The sequence below is a fragment of the Mobula birostris genome, chromosome 4 (assembly GCF_030028105.1).
Source record: "Mobula birostris isolate sMobBir1 chromosome 4, sMobBir1.hap1, whole genome shotgun sequence".
NCBI lineage: Eukaryota > Metazoa > Chordata > Chondrichthyes > Myliobatiformes > Myliobatidae > Mobula > Mobula birostris.
In genome coordinates this window covers 27,068,224-27,092,199 of record NC_092373.1, presented here as the reverse complement: position 1 = coordinate 27,092,199, position 23,976 = coordinate 27,068,224, and the positions used below count along the sequence as shown (strand labels likewise).

General features: G+C 44.3%; 1 protein-coding gene across 6 annotated transcripts in view; it reads right to left on the bottom strand.

Annotated features, from left to right (window-relative positions):
• The window catches only part of LOC140196225 (transcription factor Dp-2-like), a 275,695-nt gene that overhangs the window by 54,099 nt on the left and 197,620 nt on the right, over positions 1-23,976 (bottom strand). For 5 of the 6 annotated variants that reach the window (XM_072255038.1, XM_072255041.1, XM_072255043.1 and 2 more), the window contains 2 exons: positions 18,917-19,079; positions 8,925-9,071 (listed from right to left, as the gene is read on the bottom strand). In XM_072255038.1, coding sequence (XP_072111139.1) covers positions 8,925-9,071; positions 18,917-19,079 — 310 coding nt within the window. The remainder of the gene's footprint in view (positions 1-8,924; positions 9,072-18,916; positions 19,080-23,976) is intronic. The other variant, XM_072255039.1, reaches the window with a different exon arrangement.

Below are 23,976 nucleotides of genomic sequence, written 5' to 3'. Positions count from 1 at the left end.
ATTTTCCCTGACTAGTAATGCCACTCTTGTCCTTTTAAATTCTTCCTGCTCTATCACGTCTGAAACACTGGAACACTGAGCTGCCAGTCCTGTCCCTCCTGTAACCAAGCCTCACTAATGGCTACAAATGTCATAACTCCACGTGCTCATCATTACCCTTGACTTTCCTACAATATTCTTTGCACTGAAATATATGCAGCTCAGAATGTTAGACCCCACCATGCCCAACCTTTCGATTCCTGATCTTTTATGTAGGCTTGACAACATCTTTCTCCACAACCACAACCACTCCACTATCTATTCTGGCGCTCTGGTTCCCATACCCCTGCAACTTTAGCTTAAAACCCCGCCCCACAGCACTAGCAAAACTTCTTGTTAAAATATTAGACCCCTCCAGTTCAGGTGCAAACCGTCCCTTCTGTATAGTTGCCACCTTCCCTGGAACAGAACTCAATGATCCAAAAATGAGAAGCACTTACTCCTGCACCATCTCTTTGCCATGTGCTAAACAGTATGATCTTCCTATTTCTGGCCTCACCAGCACGTGGGACAGGTAGCAATCATGAGATCACAATCCCGGGGGTCCTGCCCTTGAAGTTAGCATCTAACTTCCTGAACTCACTTTGCAGGATTTCGTCACTCTTCCTACCTATGTCATTGGTACCTACATGGGCCACGAGATCTCGCTGATCACCTTCCCCACTTAAGAATGCTGTGGACTCTTTCCTTTTTTTTTAATTTTATTTTTATTTGGATAAGGAATTCACAAATATCATGTACTTTTTTCACACATATAACCTTTTCCATTTTTTTATATGTATAAAACTACAATTATTTATACATTCTTAAGTACACATTGAGATGATATAAAAGGAAAATAAACATTTAAATAGATAATTATGTACTGTGGTAAATCTAACCTATTAGGCTAAGTAATGGAATTAGTTGTTAAGAAAAATGGTAATAATAGTTTCCATATAACCCTTCTGGACCATTTCCACTGGTCCAAAATGTTGTATATAAACCTATGTATCAACCATTGTAGGTGTTTATATCCTAATTTGTTCATGCTTGCTCCTGCCCACAGACATAATTATCCAATCCCTATGTACTTATTTACTTAATTTTTTCATTTTTTTATCCCTTTCCCAAATCTTTCCCTTTACTTGTGTTAATTCTCTATTTTCCAAAAGAAAACAAAAAAAACAAACATTTAGACTAGGGGTGCTTACGTTAGCAATATTACTGTGTTGAAGTATAAATCATTAGGAGAGTCATCTAAAGTCTGCTCGCATTGGGGTTATATATTCAATCCATTTATTCCAGATTTGATAAAATTTTTCTTTTTGAGTTCTCAGGGAGTAAGTCAACTTTTCCATTTTTTTCAAGATAATTTCGTACCAATCTTCTAATGTAGGTGGTATTGGATTTAGCCATTTTCTAGTGATTGATTTCTTACTTGCCGCTAAGAGGGCCTGCAGCAACTTTATATCTTCCTTCTGTTCAAGAAACAATACATGCCCCAAATAGAGCGTCTCAAAGTTCAGAGGTATCTGGGACCTAAAGTACCTTAACTAATGTTCTATGAATACCTTCCCAAAATAGACTTAATTTAGGGCAATCCCAAAAAATATGAAAATGATTTGCCTCCTTGGAGCTGCACCTTCTCCAACACATCACATTTGTATCTTTATATTTTTCCTGATATGGGGTCTTGAAGTATCTTATAATGTTTTTCCAACAATGTTCTCTCCAAGTCAAAGAATTAGTCGAGGACCATTGAAAGCTGCAGATTTTCTCCCAAGCCTCCTCTGAAAGTACCAACCCCGCTTCTTTCTCCCACTTCTCTTTAATATACAGTGTATTTACATTTTTAGCATGGGAGAGTGCATTATATAATCGAGAAACTGATTTACTAGGTATTGAACTGCAAGCCGAATTCAGAATCTTGAAAAATTCTAATTCTACTGTTGATAGGTCTGTATATCTACAACTCTGGTTAACATAGTTTCGTATTTGAAGGTACCTAAAAAAGTCATTATGTTCTAGGCCATGTTTGTCCTGCAGGATTTGGAAACTTTGTAATACTCTTTTATCTATAAATGAGAGGTAGGTTGTAAGACCTTTCTTTATCCATAGCTCCTCTGTTGGGAAGGAATTCGGTATCATATGCACACCATTTAAAGAGTTTTAACATGTTATTAATTCCACATGAATTAACCATCTTCTGCCATACTTTTAATGTAAGATTTATCCAAGCATTTTTAAATTTTTCCAACTGGGCCATCAATCCTTTGTCAGCTATTGAGGCCTGAAGAGGAAATTTGTCAACTAATCCAAATTCTATTTCCTTCCATCTAGCCTTATATTCCCTATTACACCAATATAACAGAGGGGTTATCTGTGAGGCATAAAAATAATTTCTCAGGCAAGGAAGAACCATACCTCCTCCTTCCTTCCCTAACTGTAAGATGTTATATCGAATTCTAGGTTTCTTTCCTTGCCAAATGAAGCTGGAAATCCATTTGTCTCATTCCCTGAATTGATTATCATCCACCTCCACTGGTAAAGTACGGAAAAGATACAATAACCGAGGAAGTACGGAAAAGATACAATAACCGAGGAGCCGTGAACTCTTTCCAAGGCATCCCTGACACTGACACACCCAGGAGACAACATATTCTATCATCCAGGTATCTCATTCTCATCCACAGAGCCTCCTTTCTCCTCCCCTAACCAATGAATTCCCTACCACTACAGCTTGCCTCTTCTCCCCGCTTCCCTTCTGAGCCACAGATCCAGACTTAAGTGCCAGAGACCTGACTGGTGTTGCTTTCCTCTGCTGGATTATTTCCCCCTAACCCCAACAGTACCCTGTTGTTGAAGGGACAGCCACAGGGGTACTCTGCACTGGCTGCCAATCCCCTTTCTTCCTCTTGATGGTCACCCAGTTTACTGTATCCTGCACCGTGGGTGTAACTCCTTCCGTGTACATCCTGTCTGTGAACCCCTCAGCCTCCTGAATGATCCGGAGTCCACTCATTTCCAGTTCCAACTCCTTAGTCTGTTGGACGCTTCAGCTGGATGCACCTTGCAGGTGCAGTTAGAGACACTGGAGGTCTCCCTGCCTTCCCATATCCCGCAAGAGGAACATTCACTGTCTTGTCTGGCATCCCCACTGCTCTAAATGTGGACTAAGAAATAAAGAATCATTTTTAAAAAAATCTACCTACTGCCTACACCTCTCCTTGCTGAGGTATCGGTGAGCCAAGGCCTCAACTCCCCGCTCCAACAGAATGGCTGCGTCGTTCAAGCCTAACATATTTTTATTGGATCTTGCCGAGTGCCCAATTATGTGTAATCCAGTGTCTCCTTGGGAACTGTGGCACGCAGAATGTGCTGACTGCCCCAACTCACTGCGTGTAATAGCAGAAGACATGAGAAGAACTCTGCAGAGAGTCAACCCCGTAAGGCAGCCAGGCCAGAGATCACCCCAGGCCGAGGGCTCAAGGAGTGTGCACACCTGCTCACTGATGTCTTCACAGACATCAGCACTTCACACATCCAGCCTGCTGTCCCCACGTGCTTCAAAGCAGCCACCATCATCCCTGTACCAAAGGGTTCTACACCTTCAGATCTAAAATATGGCACTGACGCCAGTCATCACGGTGTGCTTTGAACTGCTGATAATGGCACACATCACAAACTCCATTTCGGTCAGACTGGACACTCACCGAAATGCCTACCAACAGGACCGCTCTACGACAGATGGCATCTGTCATGCACTTGGCCCCGACACACCTAGCAAACAAGGACATTTATGTGAGAACGCCACTTCTGGATTTCAGTTCAGCATTCAACACTTCTGTCCCATCGGAGTAGAACGAACCCCTACTCCTCGGTCTAAATACACCACTGTGCAACTGGGTGATGAACTTCCAAAGCAACAGACCTCAGATAGTCAGGATGCCCATCCGCTTCTCCCTTCCCATCATCCCCATCATGGATTCCCCCAGGGCTGTGTGCTGAGCCCACTGCTGTACACTCTGCTCCCACGTGACTACATGGCCAAACACCCCAGTAGTCATATTGCCAAGTTGGCAGATGACATGACAGTGCTGGGGCTCCACAGCAGTGTAAACCGCAAGCAGATTCAAACTCCTGGGAGTGCACCTGACACACAACCTCTCATAGTCCCAGAACACATCCTGCACAGTCAAGAAAGCTCGTCAACACCTCTGTTTACTGAGGAGGCTGAAGAGAGCTGGACTTTGCACATGCATGGTCACATCATTCTACAGTTGTGCAGCTGAGAGCAACCTGACAAGCTGCATCCCTGCTTTATACGGAAATTACACTGTTGCAGACAGCAATGCTCTACGATACGGTACCAAAACTGCCCAACATAACACTTGCACCAGTCTACCCATCAAGGACACAGACAGAAGGCTGCCAGAAGAGGGCGAGTAACATCTTGAAGGATCCCACCCAGTCTGCTCATGAACTGTTTGTCCCAGTCCCAGTAAGAATATCCACACCAGGACTTCGGACTCAGAAAGTTACTTTCCCCAAGCAGTAAGGCTAAACAACATCACCTTACAACCATCAGGTTCCCGAACCAACTCCAATCACCACTACTCTGAACTGATTTTATGACCTACAGACTCGCTTTCAAGGACTCCTCACAACCTAAACTCTCAGTATCATTTTTAATTGCACAATTTGCTTTCTTTTGCACATTGGCTATTTATAGTTTTTAAAAATAATTTCTACTGTATTTCATTTTTACTGTAAATAACAGCAAGTAGATGAATCTCATGGTAGTACATGGTAAGACATATATATTTTGATAATAAATTTACTTTGAACTTAAACCCAGAAATCCCCAAATGCCCCAATTTCCCAATTGCCCATCGTTCAAAAGTACACACAATTTCTGTACTTTTCGCTCTAGATGCAGGAGTTCCCAACCTGGGACCCGTGGGCCTCTTGGTTAATGGTAGCGGTCCATGACATAAAAAAGGGCAGGAACCCCTGCAAGAGGATAACCTCACGTTTTGCCATATTGCACTCCATTTCTAAAGCCCACTTATTTAATAAGATCATAGAGTCTTACTACACAGAAACAGGCCCTTTGGCCCATCTAGTCCAGGCTGACCAGCCTAGTCCCATTTACTTGCACCCAGACCATAGCCCTCCATACCCCTCTCATTCATGTACTTACCTTAAACATTACGACCGAACCCACACCTGTCACCTCCCTCGGCAGCTCATTCCACACTCACACCACCCTCTGAGCGAAGGTGCTCCCTCCGCAGATTCCCCTTAAGTATTTCATTTTTCATTATAAACCTATGACCTCAAGTTCTAGTCCCACTCAGTCTGAGGGAAAAGAGCCTGCGTGTATCATCTTATGCACACCCCTCATGATTTTATATACCACTAGAAGATCTTCCCACATTCCCCTGCACGCCAGGGAGTAAATTCCTAACCTATTCAATCTTTCCCTATAACTCAGGTCCTCAAGCCCTGGCAACATCCTTCTAAAATTTTCTCCACATTTTTTCAAGCTAATTGGTAACTTTCCAGAAGGTAGGTGAGCAGAACATAACACAATTCCCCAATTTCACCCTCACCAACGCCTTAGCTTGTCCATACCATGCTGGCAAACACAGTACTGTGCAAAAATCTTAGGCAACCTAGCTATATATACGCGCCTAAGACTTTTGCACAGTACTGGAAAACGCAATGGTTTAAACTAAGCTACATTGCTTAGAGATGGAACTGCAAAATAGACCGCTCAATAAAGCAGAATAAAGTAGCTACAACAGCACAGGTAATTAAGACTTTTCAGCCAAGATGAACAACATTTTGTACTCTCCTGTGTTTTTAACTGATTGGGTATTATAATAATATAGCTGTCAGCACGGACATTAACAAGTGTCAACAGCAGCAAAAATGAACAGTACATTTTGTCCTGGCAATAGAATGAGAACGCTGGATCATATTCATCCTTCCCCACACATGCAACGCTCACATTCAGCAACCCAAATAAGACCAAGCAGAGAGGGCTGGCACAAGCACAAAGAAGTCAAAGTTATAGAGGGAGTCATGCTAAGCTATTCTGCACTTTCTTGGCTGATAACTGAAGATTAATAATGGGGTTGGTTTAGCTAGAAGTGGACCTGCCTGGATCTCTGGGTTTGGCACTCAGTGTATTAACAACAGGCACAGAAATATTGAAGGGAGAGAAAGCGGGAGAGAGAGAAAGGCGATCAGGAAGGCCTAAAAAGTCCATGAAATATCATTGGGGAGCAGAAGCAAGGAGAATTCTAGGCATTTTAAACTCACTAAGATAAACAGAATAACTAAAAAGATGATAGATCCACTCAAGGGTAAAGGAGAGGATTTGTGTTTGGAGTCAGAACAACTATTAAATGAGTACCTTGTGTCAGTATTTATTGAGGAGATGGACCTGGAGGCTAGTTAAGGCAGAGTGGGGCAAGCAATAGGCTGGAAGATTTTGAGATTAAGGAGGAGGTGGTGCTGGGTCTTCAGGAAAGCATTAGGGTGAATAAGTCCTCAGCGTCCGATGGCATATATCCCAGAATATCGAAGAAGCAAGTGAAGAGATTACTGAGATCTTGACAAATATCTTTGTGCCCTGACTAGCAACAGGCGAGGTCCTAGGGGACTGGAGAGTAATAAATGCTGTTCAGGAATGGAAATAGGGATAATCTGAGTTAATTATAGGCCCAGTGAGTTTCACATCAGTGGTAGGGAGCTTACTGAGGGATAGGATTTATGCACATTTGGAAAGGCATGGCCTGCTTATGAACAGTTAGCATAGCTTTGTGCAGGGCAGGTCATGCCTTACAAGATTAATAGTGTTATTTTGAGGAGGTGACAAGGAGCTTGTTTTGGGTCAGACAACATGGACTTTAGTAAAGCATTTGATAAAGTCGCTCATTGTAGGTTGATTCAAAAGTTAAAGCTGTATGGCATCCAGGGTGATTTTGATTCAGAACTGCTTTGCCCAGAGGACAGAATAGGGATGGAAGGCTAGTATTGTGGCTGAAGGTCCATGCTAGAGATGATCCACAAGGATCAGTGCTGGGACCTCTGTTTGTGATATACGAGGGGTGATTGATAAGTTCGTGGCATAAGGCAGAAGGAGTCAATTTTAGAAAACCTAGCACATTTATTTTTCAATATAGTCCCCTCCTACATTTACACATTTAGTCCAGTGGCCGTGGAGCATACGGACAGATCCCTTCCTTGCAGAAGTTGGCATTTTGGCCTTCCAGAAAGTGGTCCACTGAAGGGGTGATTGATAGGTTCATGGCCCAAGGTAGAAGGAGATGAGTTATTAACTTCAAACTTTCTGCATAATCACTCAAAGAGTTGAACTGCATGTGCATGTAACGAGGGCTGTATAACTCATCTCCTAAAAGCTGTTAATCAGTTAGAGAATGGGGAGGGGCAGATGGAGTTGAATCTGGACCATTGTGAGAAGTTGCACTTCGGGAGGTCAAATGAAAGGAGAAAGCACACAGTTAATAATATAATAGTACTGAGTTACAAAGGGATCTTGGGGTCCAGGTCCAACATTCACTGAAAATTGTTCTGCAAGTAAGGTGGTAAAGCAGGCATATGGCAAGCTTGCCTTCACCGGTAGGGGTGTTGAATGTAAGAATAAGGAAGTCGCGTGGCAGCTTTCTAAAACTTCAGTTAGAACAGGCATTCTCAGTCTTTTTCATGCCATGGACCAATACCATTAAGCGAAGGGTCCACAGACCCCAGGTTAGGAAGCCTTACAATAGATCAATTTCAAGTACTGTGTGTAGTTCTGGTTGTCCCATTATAGGGAGGATGTGAAAACTGTGGAGAGGGTGTATGAGGTTTACCAAGATGCTACTTGGAGTGTATGAGCTAAAGGAGGGGAATCATAATACACATTTATAAAATTATGAGAGACATGGATAGGGCAGACAGCCAGAATCTTTTCCCCGAGGCAGAAACATCAAATATCAGAGGATGGTTAGAAGGGGGAAGTTTAAAAGCAAAATGAGGGGCAAGTTTTTTTTGCAGAGAGTGGTAGGTGTTAGGCATAGTACTGGAAGTAGGCATTTTGGTGCAGCTTAGGCTTTTAGATCGATACATCAACACAAGGGAATGGAGGGATTTGGATGATACACAGGAGGACATTCTATATACAAATTGGTATCAAGATCGCCACAACATCATGGGCTAAATGGCCTGCCCAGTGCAGCACTGTTTAATGTCCTATACCAAAACATAATCAATAAAAACCTGAGTGTATTGTGGGCAAGCAGTAACATACAGAGGTCAAGATGTAATCCAACATTGTTCATTATCGCTATACATCTCAGACACAAGTTTAAACCAGGGACACAAGAGATTATGTCATTGTAATCTTCTTCCATTTTCCGCTTCGGTGATGCTGGCCGAGGATAAATAATGACTTGGGAAACTCCACTGTTGTTCTCCAAAATAGCAGGATGGGACATTATAAATCTCTTATCTGTGAGAGAAGGCAAAGATCAGAAATGAAGGATGGCACTTTCATTGGATAGGAGGCTCTAGTTTTCAGCTGTGGTATCGAAAGAGATCCTGTGCTAAAGTCTCTGGAATAGGACTTCCCTTCAGACTCAGGCATGAGTATTGCTTTGGGAACCAGTGCCAATACTAAAAACATAAATGAACCAGGAAGGAACAAAGGTTGAAAAAAATAAGTAGGACAATTTGTGAAATTTATTCTTAAGATATTCTGAAGCCTTATTTGGTTCAATAATCCAAATAGAACAATCTGATTTGCTAAGCTGTTAGCATGCTTAAACTGCACAGTAATATTACTAGAGCATATAAGGTACAATTTTTCAGTACAATTTTCGATGATTCACCTCAAGGTTCTGGAATTCCTGAGCTGAATTTGTGGGAAGCCCGATCCATCGGATTTCTTTCTTCTCTTTTGAAATGATGTTCATAGCCATTAGCACATTCAGAGCATCGTAAACACGGCGCCGTATGTTCTTCTGATCATATGCCTGCTGAAAAGGATGGTGGAAATCAAACCAACTCCATCATTGAAGAAAATTCAGATGCATGGCTTCAAGTTTTATTATGTTGCCCGTATTTCAGCTTTTAACAATATTAAACCATCTCAATCAAAAAAATGTTACTCTTCAAACCACCAGTTTAATTGATATATTAGCCAATACTTGCTTACAATTTAATCTGTCAATCAAGTCCAATACACCGTATGACCAATTCTTGTTTGCACCTCTCCTTTTAGGAACTCAGCAGTGTGAGGTAAACGTAATAAAACTGTATCATTCTTTTTAGTCCTGATGAAGGGTCTCAGCCCGAAATGTCAACTGTTTATGCTTTTCCAAAGATGCTGCCCGACCTACTGAGTCCTCCAGCATTTTGTGCGTGTTGCTCCAGATTACCAGCATCTGCAGAATCTCTTGTATTTATTACTCTTCTGATGTCTGTTACTATAAACACAAACACAGATAACTTTTAGGACCACAGAATTCCTTGGAGAGTGGTATGACTGGAGGAAGTCATGGTAGATGTGGTCAAACTCACACCTGTTAAGAACACGCTGGCTCTTGCTAGACTTAATATGCTTAGCTCTTACACGAGGTGTTGGGGAGACAGAGAGACAATGCCACATACAGTATCCAGCACGGGACTGTCACTGAAGCAGCCATAGATCCACTGGCATAATAAAGGCTTCGGCCTGTTGTGTTCAAGGGGTGCTACGGCTGTTTCACTCTCTCTAAAGACAAAGACTCCAAATGAGGAGGTGAGAATTTTAAATTCTAGTCACTGGCAAACTAAAATAAACCAAGAATGGGTTGCTCATAACATGATGGCAGCAAAATAGGACGCAGCGGCTGCAACAGCGCCAGACAAAGGTGTGACTGTCTTTTTAACTGTAACTTTTATGATCACAAGATCTTGCTGGGCATTAAGACTTTAAAGTACTGCAGGTCTACCTCATCAGAGTCGCTCATTGGCGGAGAAACTGAAGGAGCTGGATTTGATGTGGATCGTGCTGCTGTCTCTGACCGCGAGGCATCGCAGGAGTCATTGTACAGCCTAACAAGTTGTTATCTTAGTTGCTTTTTTTTTTTGTGATTGCATGACCTGTTGGTTATTGTTAATGTGAAATGCCGCAAGTCCAATTCACTGATTTGTTGGTGAACGGCAAGGGCATTGCCAGGCCTCAGTCGTGTCAAGGACTAGGCCTCAAGCCGTGGTGTCACCTTTCTGCGGCTGTCTGGGGTTGGGAAGGGGGGGTAGCGTCAGAGTCGGTATGCCCTACTGGAATGCCGAAGGTGATATGGCGCGAAATACATGTTGGAGTCAGTGCTGCCCTCCAGTGTTCGCTCGGCAAAAGGCAAGATGTATTGTGTTTCATTGCAGTCTGTTGCAACATTCATGGATTTGGGGACGTGGATTATATATATTTTTTGCGGGATTGTAAGTTTACTTTTATCTTATATAAGCCCATAAGATACAAGAGCAGGATTAGGTCATTTGGCCCATTGAGTCTGCTCCACCATTTCATCATCGCTGATCCATTTTTCCTCTCAGCCCCAATTTCCTGCCTTCCCTCCATATCCCTTCATTCCCTGACCAATCAAGAACCTATCAACCTCTGTCTTACATATACATAAAGACTTGGCTCCAAAGCTGCCTGTGGCAAAGAATTCCTCATTCACTACTTTCTGGCTAAAGAAATTCCTCATTTTCGTTCTAAAAGGACACTCCTCTATTTTGAAGCTGTGTCATCTGGTCTTGGACTCTCCCACCATAGGAAACACATCCACTCTATCAAGGCCTTTCACCAATCGATAGGTTTCAACTAGGTCACCTCTCATTCCTCTGAATTCCAGTGAATACAGGCCCTGAGCCATCAAAAGCCATTCAATCCTGGAATCATTTTCGTGAACCTCCTTTGAACCATCTCCAGTTTCAGCATATCCTTTCTAAGATAAGGGGCCCAAAACTGCACACAATACTCTAAGTGAGGCCTCACCAGTGCTTTATTAAGTCTCAACATTACATCCTTGCTTTTATATTCTAGTCCTCTTGAAATGAATGCTAACATCACATTTGCCTTCCTCACCAGACCCAACCTGCAAACTAACCTTTACGGAATCCTACACAAGGACTTCCAAATCCCTTTGTGCCTCAGAGCTTTGTATTTTATCTCCATATAGAAAAAAAGTCAACCCTGTGTTTTCTTTGACCAAAGTGCATAACCATACACTTCCTGACACTGTATTACATCTGCCATTTCTTTGCCCATTCTCCTAATCCTTCTGTAGTCTCTCTATTTCCTCAAAACTACCTGCCCCTCCACCTACCTTCATATCATCTGCAAACTTTGCAACAAAGCCATCAATTCCATCATCCAAACATATAACATAAAAAGAATTGGTCCCAACACAGACCCCTGTGGAACACTACCAGCCAACCAGAAAAGGCTCCCTTTATTCCCACTCTTTGTCTCCTGCCAGTCAGCCACTGCTTTAACCATGTTAGAACCACTGGCTTGTAGCTTGATAAGCAGCTTCATGGGTGGCACCTTGTCAAAGGCCTTCCAAAAATCCAAGTACACAACATCAACTGATTCTTCTTTGCCTATCAAGAATTCCAATAGATTTTTCAGGCAAGATTTTCCCGAGGAAACCATGCTGACTACGGCCTATTTTATCAGGTGCCTCCAAGTATTCTGAAACCACATCCTCAACAATCGACTCCAACATCTTCCCAACCACTGTGGTCAGACGAACTGGCCTATAATTTCCTTTCTTCTGTCTCTCTCCCTTTTTGAAGATTGGAGTGACATTTGGAATTTGCTGTCTTCTGGAACCATTCCTGAATCTAATGATTCTTGAATGATCACTCCTAATGCCTCCACGATCTCCTCAGCCACCTCTTTCAGAACACTGGGGTGTACACCATCTGGTTTAGGTGGCTTACCCACCTTCAGATCTTTCAGCTTTCCCAAGAATTTTCTCTCTAGTTATGGCAACTTCACACACATCATAACCCCTGATACCTATAACTTTCACCATACTGCTAGTGTCTTCCACCATGAAGACACTAGCAACGGTGGAAGTTCCAAGTGTCAGGGGTCATGGAGTGTGTGAAGTTACCATTATATGTGCTATATGTGCCTTGTGCTGTGTGTGATTGCTGTTTTGCATCTTGGTTCTGGAGTAACACCGTTCTACTTGGCCAGATTGATGGGCATTCATGTATGGTTGAATGACAATTAAACTCGCACCTTTGGGTGAGGTGGTACAGAGGCCAACTATCATTAGAAAACCTGAATTCAGAATCAACAAAAGCAGTGATGAGGATTTTTAAAAGTGGATAGACTAAGGCGTGAGCTGAAGCAGGTGATAGTACAGTGATACTTGTGACAAAGAGAATACGGTGTTTAGGATCAAATGAACATCAATGTTGAGAATGTTCAGGGCACCACAGTAGCGCAACACTTTCACAGCGTGGAACATTCCAGAAGTCGGAGATCAATCCTGACACTGTCTGTCAGGGATTTGTATGTGAAGGGTGGGTTTCCTTTGGGTGCTCCGGTTTCTTCCCACAGTCCAAAGACGTACTCATTGGTCTTTGTAAATTGCCCTGTGATTAAACAGGTGGGTTGCTAGGCCGTGGGGCTCACTGGGCTGGATGGGCCTTTCCTGCGTTTCATCTCTAAATTAGAAAAATAAAAGAAAAGCAAAACTTAAACCCAAGTTGGCAACAAACATGGATTGCATATAAGGATGAAGCAATTCAGCTTGTAACAGGGTTGAAGAAAATGCTTCAGGTCATCCAAAAGCTGGAAACTTATTTTGAACCTTTATAAAGCACCATTGGACTACAAGTGGGAGTGTTTGATCAGCACACTTTAGAAACGATTTAAAATTCCGAGACTGCACACGCAAAATAGTAACTAGAATGATTCCAGGTGTGGGAGTCTTCACTGTAAGATTAGAAGGACGAAGATGGGCTTGTTCTTCTTGAACAAGGCTGAAAGAGATTGGACAGTTTTACGAGATGATGTTTGGTTTAGTGTTCCCATTAGCAAATGATTCAAAGATATGAGAGGATAGATTTAGCATTTAGGTCAAAGGTATAAGGGGTAGTTGCAGTTGTAATAGAGGGCATCCAGTACAATAATTCTGCTATGTGCCTGCCAGAAATGGAAACAGGAAAAAAGGATGAGAGCAATCACAGAATTGTTACAGGCAAGTGTTCTTTTAATGGGAATGGAGAAACCAGGAAAAAAATAACAACTTGTAATTCCAGCCACAAGGGTCAGGATGTCTAAGACACACACAATATTTATCAGCATCCCCCCATTAAACAAAAAGAACCATCCTCTCTTATAATCTGCAATACATGCATGACTGATACAAGCAAATTAACCAAAGACAATTCCTATATTAAAAATTTTAAGCAAGAATGGGAATGTAGTGGGTAGTGAGGAAGACTCGGAGCTTGCAGAGAGATCTGCATAAGCTGGAAAAATGGCAGATGGAACTTAATGCAGACAAGTGCAAGGTATTTCACCTTTGTAGGACCAACTAGAGAAGGTCTTACACAGATGAAAAGTTTAAGGGAAACATCTTCTTCACTCAGAGGGCCATTGGTGTGGGAATGAGCTGCCAGTGCCTGTGGTGCACACCTGCTCAACTTCAACATCTAAGAGAAGTCTGGACTGGCACATGGAGGGCTATGGTCTAGGTGCAGGTTGATGGGAGTAGGCAGCTTAAGTGGTTCAGCATGGACCAGATGGGCCAAAGGGCCTGTTTCTGTAGCTGTATTTCTCTATGACTTCATCATATCTGTATCTCCAGAAGACGAAGGCAAAAAGCTCAGGAGGGCCTAGCAGGCTATTATTCAATGGATTGTGCTACACCAGAACATAATTATAGTTTTAGAATAGTTCTATATGTTTAAATCCCAGTGTGCAAGGAAAATATTTTTCATGCAGACAGTAGCTGCAATCTGCAATTCACTTTCTCTGGGCTTGGTTAAAAAAAACCTGACCAATTGGAGCTTTCAAAATGAAAAAGCATGGATGTTTGACAGAATAATTTGCAAGGTCTTGGGCAAAGAGCAGTGATTGCTTTGTTAAAAGCCAACGTTTATTCAGTGAGCCGAACGGCCTGCTTCTGTGCCAAAACTCTATTAATTGCACAGCCCTTCTCTATCAAGGGCACTAGCCTCCCAGCGTCGAGGACACCTTCAAAAGGTGATGCCTGAAAAAGGCGTCATCCACCATTAAGGACATTCCTTCAGTTAGGACATGACCTCTTTTAACTGCTCCCCTCAAGGAGGGGCTACAGGAACCTGAAGACACACACTCAATGTTTCAGGAACAGCTCCTTCCCCTCCATCATTGAATTTCTGAATGGACAATGGAGCCACAATTTGGCTCTCTTTTTGCACTACGTTTTTTATTTAATGATTGACTGAGCCACAGCGTGGAATAGACCCTTCCTGCCCTCTGAGCCACGCCGCCCAGCAACCCCTGATTTAACCCTAACAGAGTCACAAGGCAATTTACAAAGACCAATTAACCTATCAACTGGAACATCTTTGGACTGTGGGAGGAAACCAGAGCACCCGGAGGAAACCCACGCGGTCACGGGGAAAACGCAGAAGCTCCTTCTTTTGTAATGTATAGCTCCTAAAATTATTACGTATTGCAATGTACTGCAGCCGCAAAACAACAGGTTCTATGATGTGTGCCAGTGATATTAAACCCAATTCTGTTTCTTACCTGGAGTAAATTGTCACTCAATTAGCACTCGTTATTGGACAAAAGGTACCGAAGTGTGGGTGTGAACAGAGGGGCAAGTACTTCCAAGAGAGCTGGTGAAGAACCAAACCTGATGTTGAGAAATACAGAGTAGATGCTACACATTGGGGGTTAGCACCCAAATACAGCAAGCAAATGGGGGAAGGAGAGAGGAGGGATATGTTCCTGGGGACAATGAAAATGTTGAAACAGTTGACAGAACTGGGGATATAGGTCCTTCCCAGGGTACAGTGCCTGACCCATGGACAACCTGTACAAAAGAATGAAAGTTTGGGAGATTGGAGGGATCGGTGGGGATGCAAACCTTTTCGGCTGGTTGGGAACAGAGCATTTCTGTGCATCTTTTCTCCCACCCACAACTCTCTCGTCTCTGTGCTGCAATAGTCAGGAACTGGGTCAATCTGAGCACAGTCAGCAGTGCTGAGCAGATACAGTTTGCATTTATTTATCACGCGCACATTAAAATGCACAGTGTGGCCTAATTTTGCTTCCACGTATTATGGTCTTAAGTGTGTTTTTTGCATTAACAACCAACGCACCCAAGAATGTGTTGGAGGCAGCCTGCGTCATCATAAATACCCGTGGCAATACTGCATGCCCACAATGTTCCACGCAACAGCAAAACGCAACTTACAATTCAGAACAACACAAGCAGCGATAACAACAAAAAAGGCCCTTTTCCCACTGGCCTCCAACCCTAGTCAGGCTGCCTCCAGGCCTTGGCCCTGGTCTCTCAAACTCGCAGACACTGGGCCTTCAATTTCAATCTCTAGCCTGGACACACAGACTTGACCATCAGGCCTCTACCTCCAGACTCGTCAGCAAAGGTCTTCAACCAATCAGGCTTTGCATCTCCAGACTCACGGAGCCCTAGACTTCGACCTCTAGTTTTGCCCTCTGGACTTCGCCATCCTCTGGATATCGACCGATCGCGGATTTGACTTTTGGGCCCCCAACCCTAAAACTTGCCAAATACAGGTTTGACCTTCGGGGCTCCACCAATCAGCATTGCTGACCTTTGACCACAGAGCATCTCGGGCTTCGACTTCTGGATTTACACAGACCTCTAAACCCTGTGACCTGAGCAGGCTCTTGCAATTCCTGCCCATACAGACCTCCGACTCGGGATTTGACAACCTGGAGATTACAGCTCTTCTCAGCACCTGCTGACCTGGCCCCTGATCACTGACCTTCGACGGTGGAGCATTCCAATCTGGACTCCGAAAACCAGCTCCTGTTCCTGACTCTTTATTTAATGAAGCTAACCTCTAACTCTCCTTCACCCTAGTCCGTAAACCTTAACCTGACCCCTAACTCCCCATACAGTGCCCACAACCATTGCTACAAACCTCAGTAAGTGAGCAGATTAATTCCCTCACTCACTAACTCAGTGAGGCCAGCCAGCGGGCACTCTTCCTGCACCTGCCTGCTCTCCCATCACCGCAGTTTTTGTGATCTTCTCCCATACACTACTTCGATCATTCACCACTTGCAAACAGTCCTCAGGAACAAATCCCTGAGCTGACCAGGGGAAAGAATGGTAGTGACATAGTACATGAACTTCCTACAAATTTGAGTCTAGATTTTCGAAAACATAACTGCAGCGCTAGAAATTCTGAAAATGCTTTTTATTATGTTTATGTTGGCAAGAGAAAGATAGCAAAGTAGTTTACCAAACATTCCAGCTTCTGTGCTTCCTAGAGGCATGAAATTACAAAGAAACCAGCTTACATTCAATTATGGTCACTGAACATCAGGAAAGATGCAAAGGCTCTTATGAGGTAAATTCCTAAGAGAGATTTTAGTTCTAAGTATCAAGATCAAGTTTCCTTACAGAAGAGGAAATTGGATTGTGGTGTATAAAACCAGGAATACAGAGAGAACTCATTCAAATAGCACCAGAACCAAAATATCCAAAAGCATGGCTGGTGTAGTCCCAATTCTGTCTTATAAGTGTGAACTGGATAAACAAAACAAAAAAAAGTCATGGCTCAAGGAAAAGAGCAGAAGATTCAGGGTGCGGGAATTGCTCTACACTACAATGATGTTATAATTTCTTGTGTACCCCAGGTCGGCGAAAATCAGGTTGCAGATCTGTTGAATCAGGAGTCACGAGGGCTAATGAACCACACCCCACCCCCACCACCCAGGCCACCAGGATCAGAGCTCTGTGTGGCTCGAGAAATCAGACCCAAGGCATTCCACTGTCGAAGATTCTCAATCCCAGAGGTCGGTTTGCTTGAGGCCCAAAGGTCAAGCTCATGATTGGTATGTCCTGGGGTCACAAAGTCCAGAGGGCAATGCCAAATGTCGAAGTCCAGAGGTAGAAAGCTGGAAAGGTTGAAGACCGTGGGCTGTGATTCTACAGGGAGAAGCCTGAATAGTTGCAGACCAAAGTCAGCAATCCTGGATATAAAAAGCCCGAAAGATCAACATCTGCAAGTACAGAAGTAGAAAGCCCAAAAGGTCCTAGACCAAAGTTGGAGAGTCTGGAGGTACCTGCTTGAAGGCTAAGTATGCAGGTCCAGGCCAGAGACTGGAGATTGGAGACCCGATGTCTGTGGGTCCAGGGCCAAGGACTGGAGATTGGAGATCCGATGTCTGAGTGTCTAGGGACAAGGACATGAGATTGGAAACCTGATGTCTGAGAGTCCAGGGCCAAGGACTGGAGATTGGAGATCTGATGTCTGAGTGTCTAGGGACAAGGACATGAGATTGGAAACCTGATGTCTGAGAGTCCAGGGCCAAGGACTGGAGATTGGAGATCTGATGTCTGAGGGTCCAGGGCCAAGGACTGGAGATTGGAGACCCGATGTCTGAGGGCCCAGGGCCAAGGACTGGAGATTGGAGACCCGATGTCTGTGGGTCCAGGGCCAAGGACTGGAGATTGGAGATCCGATGTCTGAGTGTCTAGGGACAAGGACATGAGATTGGAAACCTGATGTCTGAGAGTCCAGGGCCAAGGACTGGAGATTGGAGACCCGATGTCTGTGGGTCCAGGGCCAAGGACTGGAGATTGGAGATCCGATGTCTGAGTGTCTAGGGACAAGGACATGAGATTGGAAACCTGATGTCTGAGAGTCCAGGGCCAAGGACTGGAGATTGGAGATCCGATGTCTGAGGGTCCAGGGCCAAGGACTGGAGATTGAAAACATGATGCCTGAGAGTCCAGGGCCAAGGACTGGAGATTGGAGACCCGATGACTGAGTGTCCAGGGACAAGGACTGGAGATTGGAGACCCGATGTTTGAGGGTCCAGGGACAAGGACTGAAAGCCCGGGTGTGACTTGTCCAGGGTAGGAAGCCTGTTTGTGAGGGAGTGGGTGGGAATGGGAAGAACCTTGATTTGCTGCTGTTGTCTTATTTTGTTCTGTTGCTATTGTTGTTGCTGTTTGTATTGTTCTGTGTACTGCTGAACACTGTCAGCATGCTACGTTGGCGGCAGAATATGTGGCGACACCTGCGGGCTGCCCCTAGCACATCCCTGGGTGAGTTGGTTGTCAACGCAAATGACAAATTTCATTTTATATTTCTATGTACACGTGATAAATAAATCTGAATTTGAGAAAAACCCTTTGTACAGTGGCATTCAGAATGAGATTGATTCATTGCCTATACAGAAGAATCAACTGCACAAAATTCATTAAAAAAAAAGATAGCCAAGCTCTTAGAGATATAGACCCACATAAATGGTTAAACAGATGAGGAGGAGAATTCTTGAATGCACCTTTTATCTGATAAAGCTCAACTCTTCATCTCTCGACCTACTTTGTCATGGGTCTTGCCCCCTCATTTGTTCACCTGAAAACACTTCCACTGTTTTACAGTAGCACTATATTCTGCAACATTTTGAACCTCATTAATGTACTTTGGCATGGAATAATCTGTCTGGATGGCATGCAAACAAAAGCTTTTTACTGTAGCTTGGCACATGCGACAATAGTAAGCCAATTTACCGATCATTTGATTTTACTTCAAAGTTGCCATACGAGAGATTAATGGAACTCCTCATAATAGATTTGATGCGCTATCCACTTACAGAATCTGAAGACATATGGTTATTGGAATTGCTGAATTCGGCCACCAACTCATCAGCCACCTCGTTGTAAGAAGTCGTTCCTTTCCGCTGCACCTTTTCACATACTTTCATTGAAAAGTGCCGTAGGCCCTTCCCATTCTTTTCCCCTTTCTTGCTTCGCTTACTGAAAGAAAGAAAACAGCCAAGTTTAATACTTCGCTTACTGTGCATCTTATTTCGTATATGCAACTGATTAACAATATAGAATAGTAGAGCACATGACAGGCCCTTCGGCCCACAATGTTGTGCCGACCCTCAAACCCTGCCTCCCATATAACCCCCACCTTAAATTCCTCCATATACCTGTCTAGTAGTCTCTTAAACTTCACTAGTGTATCTGCCTCCACCACTGATTCAGGCAGTGCATTCCACGCACCAACCACTCTCTGAGTAAAAAACCTTCCTCTAACATCCCCTTTGAACTTCACACCCCTTACCTTAAAGCCATCTCCTCTTGTACTGAGCAGCGGTGCCCTGGGGAAGAGGCGCTGGCTGTCCACTCTAACTATTCCTCTTATTATCTTGTGCACCTCTATCAGGTCTCCTCTCATCCTCCTCCTCTCCAAAGAGTAAAGCCCTAGCTCCCTTAATCTCTGATCATAATGCATACTCTCTAAACCAGGCAGCATCCTGGTAAATCTCCTCTGTACCCTTTCCAATGCTTCTACATCCTTCCTATAGTGAGGCGACCAGAACTGGACACAGTACTCCAGTTGTGGCCTAACCAGATTTTTATAGAACTGCATCATTACATCGCGACCCTTAAACTCTATCCCTCAACTTATGAAAGCTAACACCCCATAAGCTTTCTTAACTACCCTATCCACCTGTGAGGCAACTTTCAGGGATCTGTGGACATATACCCCCAGATCCCTCTGCTCCTCCACACTACCAAGTATCCTGCCATTTACTTTCTACTCTGCCTTGGAGTTTGTCCTTCCAAAGTGTACCACCTCACACTTCTCCGGGTTGAACTCCATCTGCCACTTCTCAGCCCACTTCTACATCCTATCAATGTCTCTCTGCAATCTTTGACAATCCTCTACACTATCTACAACACCATCAACCTTTGTGTCGTCTGCAAACTTGTCAACCCACCCCTCTACCCCCACATCCAAATGGTTAATAAAAATCACGAAAAGTAGAGGTCCCAGAACAGATCCCACTAGTCACAATCCTCCAATCTGAATGTACTCCCTCCACTGTGACCCTCTGCCTTCTGCAGGCAAGCCAATTCTGAATCCACCTGGCCAAACTTCCCTGAATCCCATGCCTTCCGACTTTCTGAATAAGTCTACCGTGTGGAACCTTCTCAAATGCCTTACTAAAATCCACATAGATCACACTGCACTACCCTCATCTATACGCCTGGTCACCTCCTAAAGAACTCTATCAGACTTGTTAGACATGATCTGCCCTTCACAAAGCCATGCTGACTGACCCTGATCAGACCATGATTCTCTAAATGCCCAGAGATCCTATCTCTAAGAATCTTTTCCAACACCTTTCCCACCACAGACGTAAGGCTCACTGGTCTATAATTACCCGGACTATTCCTACTACCTTTCTTGAACAAGGGAACAACATTCGCCTCCCTCCAATCCTCCGGTATCATTCCCGTGGACAACGAGGACATAAAGATCCTAGCCAGAGGCTCAGCAATCTCTTCTCTTGCCTCGTGGAGCAGCCTGGGGAATATTCCATCAGGCCCCGGGGACTTATCTGTCCTAATGTATTTTAACAACTCCAACACCTCCTCTCCCTTAATATCAGCATGCTCCAAAACATCAACCTCACTCATATTGTCCTCACCATCATCAAGTTCCCTCTCATTGGTGAATACCGAAGAGAAGTATTCACTGAGGACCTCGCTCACTTCCACAGCCTCCAGGCACATCTTCCCACCTTTATCTCTAATCGGACCTGCCTTCACTCCTGTCATCCTTTTGTTCTTCACATAATTGAAGAATGCCTTGGGGTTTTCCTTTACCCTACTCACCAAGGCCTTCTCATGCCCCCTTTTTGCTCTCCTCAGCCCCTTCTTAAGCTCCTTTCTTGCTTCCCTATATTCCTCAATAGACCCATCTGATCCTTGCTTCCTAAACCTCATGTATGCTGCTTTCTTCCACCTGACTAGGTTTTCCACCTCACTTGTCACCCACGGTTCCTTCACCCTACCATTCTTCATCTTCCTCACCGAGACAAATTTATCCCTAACATCCTGCAAGAGATCTCTAAACATCGACCGTAGTACATTTCCCTGCAAAAACATCATCCCAATTCACACCCGCAAGTTCTAGCCTTATAGCCTCATAGCCTCATAATGTGCCCTTCCCCAATTAAAAATTTTCCTGTCCTCTCCGATTCTATCCTTTTCCATGATAATGCTAAAGGCCAGGGAGCGGTGGTCACCGTCCCCCAGATGCTCACCCACTGAGAGATCTGTGACCTGACCCGGTTCATTACCTAGTACTAGATCTAGTATGGCATTCCCCCTAGTCTGCCTGTCCACATACTGTGACAGGAATCCATCCTAGACACACTTAACAAACTCTGCCCCATCTATACCTTTGGAACTAATCAGGTGCCAATCAATATTAGGGAAGTTAAAGTCACCCATGATAACAACCCTGTTATTTTTGCACCTTTCCAAAATCTGCCTCCCAATCTGCTCCTCTGTATCTCTGCTGCTACCAGGGGGCCTATAGAATACCCCCAATAGAGTAACTGCTCCCTTCCTGTTCCTGACTTCCACCCATATTGACTCAAAAGAGGATCCTGCTACATTACCCACCCTTTCTGTAGCTGTAATAGTATCCCTGACCAGTAATGCCACCCTTCTTCCCCTTTTCCCCCCTCTCTATCCCTTTTAAAGCACTGAAATCCAGGAATATTGAGAACCCATTCCTGCCCTGGTGCCAGCCAAGTCTCTGTAATGGCCACTACATCATAATTCTATGTATGTATCCAAGCTCTCAGTTCATCACCTTTGTTCCTGATGCTTCTTGAATTGAGGTACATACACTTTAGCCCTTCTGCCTTACTACCTTTACACCGTTTATTCTGCTTCTCTTTCCTCAATGCCTCTCTAAGATCTGGCTGTACTCCATGCACTTCTTTCACTGCTCTATCGCTCCGGGTCCCATCCTCCCTGCAGATTAGTTTAAACCCTCCCAAACCATGCTAGCAAACCTACCTGCAAGGATATTGCTCCCCCTCCGGTTCAGGTGCAAACCATCCAATCTGTACAGGTCCCACCTTCCCCAGAAGAGATCCCAACGATCCAAAAATCTAAAACCCTGCTCCCCGCACCAACTCTTCAGCCACGCATTCAACTGCCATCTCCTCAAATTCTTACCATCACTGTCACGTAGCACTGGCAGCAATCCTGAGAACACCACCCTTGAGGTCCTGTTCTTCAGCCTTCTGCCTAGTTCCCGAAACTCACACTTCAGGACCCCAACCCTCCTCCTGACTATGTCATTGGTACCAACATGTATCACAACTTCTGCTGCTTTCCCTCTCGTACCAGGACGTTGTGCACCCGGTCAGAGACATCCCGGACCCTGGCACCCGGAAGGCAACAAACCATGCGGGTGTCCTTCTCACGTCCACAAAATCTCCTGTCTGCTCCCCTGACTATAGAGTCTCCAATGACGACAGCTCTCCTCTTCTCCGTCCCACCCTTCTGCACCACAGGGTCAGACTCAGTGCCGGAGGCCCTGCCACTGTGGCTCACCCCTGGTCAGTCGTCCCCACCAACAGTATCCAGGACGGTAAACTTATTATTCAGGGGAATGGCTACAGGGGTGCTCTGCACTACGTGTCTGCTCACTTTCGCTTTCCCCCCTCTGACTTTCACCCAACGACCTGCTTCCGACAGCCTAGGTGTGACTACCACCCTGTAGCTCTCATCTATGACTGCCTCATTCTCCCTTATGAGTCGAAGGTCATCCAGCTGCTGCTCCAGATTCCTTACACGGTCTTCCAGATCGCCCAGCCGTATGCACTTCTGGCAGATGTGACTCTGCGGGAGAGGGGCGTTCCCCCAAGACTGCCACATCTCACATGAGAGGCACATCACCGTCTCAGGAGACATTGTAAAGACTAACTGCAAGCAAGCATGTCCCCCGCCTCTTCTCGTCAAAGCCTCAAAGCTCCACTCCTTCACTAGCCTGTTTCACTGTTGAAAATCTTACTACCTCACGTGCTGATGCTGAAAACACCATTTTCTGGTGTTTCAAAGGAAAATCAGTTAATACCCCTTAATCTTTCAATAAGCCTCAATACGTTTCAATTGAATTAGAAATTAATACCCAGTTTAAGTGAATATTGAGGGATGCTACATTATTAGATACACCATTCTTCAGAACTAGCTGCCTACTCAGTAAAGTTCTGCTTAGACAGAAGCAAAAACATCTCTTATTGTTACTCCAGCTTTAGCTGCTGTTTGCCCAATCAACTCAACCCAAACCAGACGAGATGGCCATATTTCAAATGCTGTGTTTTTGGGAACACGCAGTCAGGAAACTGTCTCATGCATTTGATGCACAAAACATTAACAGCTCTTCAAAATTAATAATTTGGTTCTGAAGCACTTGATATGTGAAATGTAAAAGGCACGACATAAAAGCAAGTTTTCTCCCTTCAAATTACATTACTTATCTGCAGTAAATTACATCTGTCATTAGCCCGCCATTCTGCCAATGTATCTTGGCACGAAGGTTTTGTCAAATTTGCCTAAATTGAGAAAAGTTGTGCACAGAAGAATAATTCTACATGGGGCAGCAAGGTAGCCAGTGACTAGGACCAGCCTGTGAGAATGGGGTTCAATGCTCGCCGCCATCTGTAAGGAATTAGTGCGTTCTCCCAGTGAACATGTAGGTTTCTTCTGAGCATTCCAGTGTCCTCCCACATTCCAAAGGCTAATGGATTAGGGTTAGCCAGTTGTGGGCATGCTACATTGGCACCAGAAACCCAGCACAGTCCTCGCTGCTTTGACTTGAGGAAATGACACATTT